Consider the following 6,418-nt stretch of genomic DNA (forward strand, 5'->3'; position numbering starts at 1 on the left):
GGTCATCAGCAAACCCAGGCGCGGATCGTTCATGATGTAACCACCGAAGAGCCTACCCCCTCTGTTCGGTTCTTGGAGAGTTGGAAGGAGGAAATGTTCCGAGAAGTAATGCAAAAATTCTCTAAGGGACGATCTGCACACGGCTCTGACTACGTCAATTTAGTTTCGAGAACCACTAAAATATCGCCCTTCACTGAATGGATATAGAATGAGCCAAAACCAAGAGACTTAGTGATCCAGTTTCAACAGAAAGATCGCCCCTCTACTAGCCTTCAACAGGAAGAGAGACCCACTTAGTCACTTATTCCAGTTTCAACAGAAAATGGCCTTGGAAGTGAATAATGAAGCCATACATTGCAAAGTATTCTCCACATCCTTTTCCAGACCTGCTCTGCTATGGTTCAGACAGCTCAAACCTAGCTCTGTCAACAGCTTATGCGACCTTCGCAGAGTTTTTCTATAGCAATACAGTGCCAATTGCGAGGCTCCAAGAACTATGGCAGATCTCTATCGAATTGAGCAAGGAGAAAATGAACACCCAAAGTTGTACCTGCAATGCTTTATCGATCTTGTGCACCAAATTCACGATGTAGAGCCAACAACAACAGCTAACCTCTTCGTCAAGAGTCTGCAAGTAGGGTCCCTCTTACACGAAAACCTCACTATGATCCCACCTTATGACATGGCAGACATACAGGCCCGTGCCGAAGGTGTCTTCAGAGATTTTGAATATCGAGAGCACGCCCAGAAGAAGACCTCTCTCATTTCCACACCACCGCCAAACAACCCATCTCCCCCATCTAAAGGGGACGATAAGAGTAAAAGACATGAGTCAGAACCTTCGAAAGGGGAAAAGAGACCAAGGACCAGCCGAGATCCACCAAGATTCTCTTCTTTCGAATACACCATCCCACAGGAGGTCATCTATGAAGAGAACAAAGAGTGGCCCATCTGGCGGGAACCATACAAAATCACCACTCCTCCAGAGAGGCGAGACAAGAATAGGTTCTGCATCTTCCACAAGGACCACAGACATACGATATATGAATATCACAACCTCCACAACCAAATTCAGGCCCTTATGAGAAACAGACGATTGACTCAGTATATCAAAGGATCTGATAGGACAGGCATCCTGCAGCCCAATATCACTCTTACTCCAACACCCACGATAACGCCAACCTCCACAAATGTGGCTTCTTCGAGTTCACAAGAGCCTCTAAAGCAAGTCCCCATGATACATAGAATCGTGGAAACGACCATGGAACAAGAGCAAAAAACCAAATATCATAGGCGAATGGAGGGTAAAGAGATATAGATCGCTGGGGCAAACCGTCAACTTTGTCACTGCAGAGGAGAGGTATTACCCTGTTGCTTCAATAACTTTCATAGAAGAAGACCTGTGGGAAGTGCATCTACCTAATGATGACCCATTGGTCATCAAGCTCCAAGTAGATTGTTGCCAATTGGGGAGAGTTTTAGTTAATGGAGGCAGCGGCGTCGATGTCCTCTTCTGGGAAGCCTTCCAGAAAATGGGCTTTGAGGAAAATCAGATCAGGCCTACTATTGCACCAATCTTGGGGTTCAATAGCCAAAGAGTATACCCGAAGGGAGCAATCAGACTGAATGTAATCGCCGCAGAATGCAATTTAGAAGTGGACTTCTTGATAATAGATTATATCACAAGCGACAACGCAATCATGGGACAAAATTGGATCCACAGAATGCAAGGTGTTGTCTCCACTTTTCACCAAGTTATGCGATGCCAATCACCCAATGGGAACTACACCATTGACATAAAAGGATGTCGAGGCAGGCAAAGAAGTGCTACCTGACCTTGAAGGAGATAAACGAGGTGGACACCTTCGCCTCTAACGACAATCACACCAAATAGAAATTAGCGGGAAAACTACCAGCATATCTCTAAAGCATAGAAGATGAGGAAGAAGACAATAAACCTCAATCAACTCTCAATGATATGGACGAAGTCTGCATAGATTCAAACGACCCATCAAAAAAATTGCTGGTAAGTGCCCGATTGCTAGATGCAGAAAACAAGATCTAATCAAGTTTCTCAAAACCAGAATTGGAACTTTTGACTGGTCCTCGCGTGATATGCCTGGCATCAACCCCGAAGTCATGTGTCATAGCCTCAATATATCAGAAAACTTCCCAGCTATCAAGTAGAGGCAAAGAAGGTTCGCTCCCGAAGTCAACCAAGCAATACAAGAAGAAGTGGAACGATTATTGAGTATAGGTACAATCGAGGAATGCTTATACCCAAGTTGGCTAGCAAACCCTGTGGTGGTTCCAAAAAAGAATGGGAAAAAATGTGTATGCGTCGACTATACTAACTTGAATAAGGCATGCCCCAAAGACAGCTACTCGCTCCCAAAAATCGATCAGATGATAGACGCCATGGCAGGTTACGAAAGAATGAGCTTCCTTAATGCCTACTCAAGATATAATCAAATCCCAATGAAAACAAAGGATCGGATCCACACCACATTCACAACAGAACGTGGTTTATATTGCTACAAAGTCACGCCTTTCAATCTAAAGAACGCAAGAGCGAAATATCAGAGGCTGATGCACAAGCTCTTCTCTTCATTACTTGGTAAAAAACATGGAAGTCTACATCGATGACATGGTGGTTAAATCTCGACAAGGTGTCACACACGTGAAGGACCTAATTGAGTGCTTCAGCATACTTGATACCTACCAATAGAAGTTGAACCCAGCCAAATGCATTTTCGGAGTATCCTCAGGGCAGTTCTTAGGGTATGTAGTCAGTAAGAGGGGCATCGAGGCCAACCCAACTCAGATTGCCTCACTGTCAGAAGTCAAGGAGCCTAGAACTATCCGGGATATCCAAACTATAACAGACAAAGCGGTAGCCTTAAGCAGGTTTATATCCCTCATGTCAGACCGTTGTCAACCCTTCTTCCAATGCATTAAGAAATTTACCAGCACAGCATGGGGAGCAGACCAAAATAAAGCCTTCGAGGATTTGAAATCCTACCTGAGTACTCCGCCCATATTGAGTTCTCTTGTCCCTAATGAGGAACTCTTTTTATACTTGTCCATTTCCAACTTTGATGTAAGCTCTGTACTCTTCAGGGAACAGGAAGGCTAACAAAAGCCAGTGTTTTACTGTAGTAAAATGTTTTTAGACGCTGAGACACGTTACAACATAATGGGGAAACTGGTCCTTGCATTAATTACAACAACAAAGAAGCTACGACAATATTTTGAAGGACATACAATCCTAGTATACACAGATTATCCGTTGAAGCAAATCTTAAGCAAACTTGACCTCTCTGGAAGAATGTCCAAGTGGGTGATTGACCTCGGTACATATGACATGCGCTTTTTACCACGAAAAGCAAAGAAAGAGCAAGTACTAGCCGGTTTCCTAGTCAAAATACAATCATTTACACCCGAGACCGCCCTAGAACTGCTACACTCAGAAGAAGAATGGATGTGGACGATGCATACAGATGGAGCCTCAAACTCGCAAGGAGCCGGAATTGGCATCATCTTAGAGGCACCCTCCGGATTAAAAAATTTAGGAAGCCCTACGGTTAGAACAACATACAAAATGAAGCCGAATATGAGGCCTTGATCTACGGACTAGAATTGGTATGAAGCATGGACATCAAACGACTACGAGTCAGAGGAGATTCAAAGCTGATGACAAAACAAGTGGCTGGTAACTTTGACACGAAGGCACCCCATCTAACCGACCTACTGAAAAAGGTATCCACACTAAAGTCTCAGTTCCAACAAGTTGAGCTCGTACAAATACCAAGGGAGTTAAATCAGAAGGCAGATGCTCTTGCAAAGAAAGCCTATGTGGGAGAATACACGCGACACTCATCAATTTCCACAACCCTTACGCGAGAGGTTCCGAGAGTTTGTTCCATTCCAATAGAACCCGAATGTTGGATGGACCCGATTATCCGATATTTGACTGCATCTGAACTGCCTGCCAATGCAAAAGATTCCAAGCTTCTGCACCTTAGAGCTCAATGATACTCCATCATCAACGGGACACTGTATCGCAAATCCTGTAATGGGGCCTACTTACAGTGTTTATGCCCGACAGTTGCAAGAAAATTGTTGGAAGAAATCCATGAAGGAGCTTGTGGGAACCACACAGGGGGATGTAGCTTAGCACACAAGGCACTAATAGCAGGATACTACTGACCATACATGATGACAGAAGCGCGCGACTATGCAAAAAAGTGCAACAGATGCCAACGATTTGCACCTACCATACACCAACTAGCACAAGTTCTGCATTCTATCGTCGCCCCATGGCCATTTGCGAAATGGGGAATGGATGTAGTTGGTGAACTCCCAAGGGCTGCTGGAGGAGAACGGTATGCCTTGTTAGCCATTGGTTACTTTACAAAATGGGTTGTGGCGGAGGCTTACACTACAATTCGCAAAATAGACACCATGAGTTTTATATGGAAGCACATCATCTGCCAATTCGGAATCCCATGGGAAATAGTCGTAGATAACTAGACACCATTCCAAAATGCTAAAGTAAAAGAATTGTGTGATACGTTAAAAATAAACCTATGCTTCGCTTCTGTCACTTATCCCCAAGGCAATGGACAAGCAGAAGCCTCTAACAAAGTCATCTTCACCAACATAAAAAATAATTTGGAAGATAAAAAAGGCGCATGGGTAGACGAGTTACCAAAGGTATTGTGGGCATACATAACCACCAAAAGAACCTATACGGGAAAATCACCCTATGCGATGGTATATGGAACATAAATTGTTAATCAAACAAAGGTGGGCCTGCCGACCCTCCGTACGGAAATTGCTTCTGATCAAAACACAAACAACGAACAACTATCTCACAACCTCGGCCTTTTAGACAGATTACGCATGATCGCACAAATCAGACACGAAAAGTACCAAAGGGCAACAGAGCGCTATTACAACAAAAGGGTACACTCACGTTCGTTCAAAAAGGGGGATTGGGTTCTGCGCCAAGTTACTGGCAATTAGAAAAAGCTACAGCCCAACTGGGAAGGTCCTTTCAAGGTCACGGAGGCATTAGGACGAGGTTCTTACATTGCGAAAAATATATGGAATGGCAGAAATGTACCACGAACTTGGAATTCAATGTCTTTAAAGCGTTATTATTGTTGAAAACTATATGTACTCAAAAGTTCAAAAGTAATGAAACTACATTCCTTTTCTAAACACTCTTCAAATATTTTACTTTGTCAATACATACTGACGCAAATCTGCATAAGAAATCTCTCCTTACGCACCATGAAACAGTACACCCACTTGAATGCTGATCAAACTATTTGGTCTACACTAGGCATTTCTAATAGTGAACGTGCATATATTAATTTATCCTTACCTAACTACATGAACTAAAACATTATTCACATGGATTGCATCTCACCTACCATTTCCAATATAAATACGACCCTTATGGTAGTCGAACAACACGCAAATTACACCAAAGAGAATAGTACCACCTCATTTCTACTGGTTTCCCTACAGGTGAAGGTATGCAACTTCACCAAGCCTACACCTTCACAATGAGTCATTTTCGTCCAAATATGACACATTCACGATATGTTCCTATACAGGAACTGCGCTACACTACCAAGTGTGTTCTAATCTGACTTGACTACAACAATAGGGAGCTAGGGCCAACCATTTCGCAGTCTAATCTGACCTGACTACACGAATTTGGTTGACCTATCAGGGTGATATTTTCTATTTTCCCTATCCTCTAGCTTTGCCAAAGGCTGTACGTATGAACTTCCACAAAGTCTAGCCACCGACCCAAGCAAACAGAGGATCCTACTAGCCCGTGCATCCCACGGAACTCCGCTTATGCGGTCTAATCCGCCCTGACTACCACATCAAAACCATTAGACACCCCATTTCGGCTCTGCCTCAGTTCTAGCAGAACTGGTTTGTCAATCCAAGAATGGGAGGAATGCTCGCACCCCATCCATTGGCCGCCTCTGTCGGGTTCAATGGCCCACTCCCTCCTTCGGGGTGCCTACCCTAGCAAGAGGCGCATAACAAACCAAGGCATGAGTGCAATGGAAAGATGGTCGATCTTGAGCTCTGCCAATCTCGGATCAGTCTCGACGCTCTACCTCATATGCTGTGCTCTGCTCTCGAAACACGATCATGTCACCCCCTCTCGCAAATGGTAGAGCATCTCACTTGCTCTTTCGCACACCCAAGGGATGACTTAGTTCTAAAGAAGGAACAATGTACTCAACTCTCTCAATGTTCGCAGGAACAACGCCCTCAACTATCTCAATGTTCGCAAGCACAATAGCATCATATTTTGTACATAAGAAACTTATCGAAAGATTCATTATTATATATAAAATATGCCATGTTAAATATCACTTTCTAA

At 43.7% G+C, this 6,418-nt stretch overlaps 1 protein-coding gene across 1 annotated transcript; it reads left to right on the forward strand.

Annotated features, from left to right (window-relative positions):
• Positions 1-496: 496 nt before the first annotated feature.
• On the forward strand, positions 497-1,835 carry LOC133784968 (uncharacterized). The gene is made up of 2 exons (XM_062224232.1): positions 497-1,304; positions 1,354-1,835. Exons 1-2 carry the CDS (start codon positions 497-499, stop codon positions 1,833-1,835), a joined length of 1,290 nt encoding a protein of 429 aa, XP_062080216.1.
• The last annotated feature ends 4,583 nt before the right edge of the window (positions 1,836-6,418 follow it).

The sequence above is a fragment of the Humulus lupulus genome, chromosome 6 (assembly GCF_963169125.1).
Source record: "Humulus lupulus chromosome 6, drHumLupu1.1, whole genome shotgun sequence".
Classification (NCBI taxonomy): domain Eukaryota; kingdom Viridiplantae; phylum Streptophyta; class Magnoliopsida; order Rosales; family Cannabaceae; genus Humulus; species Humulus lupulus.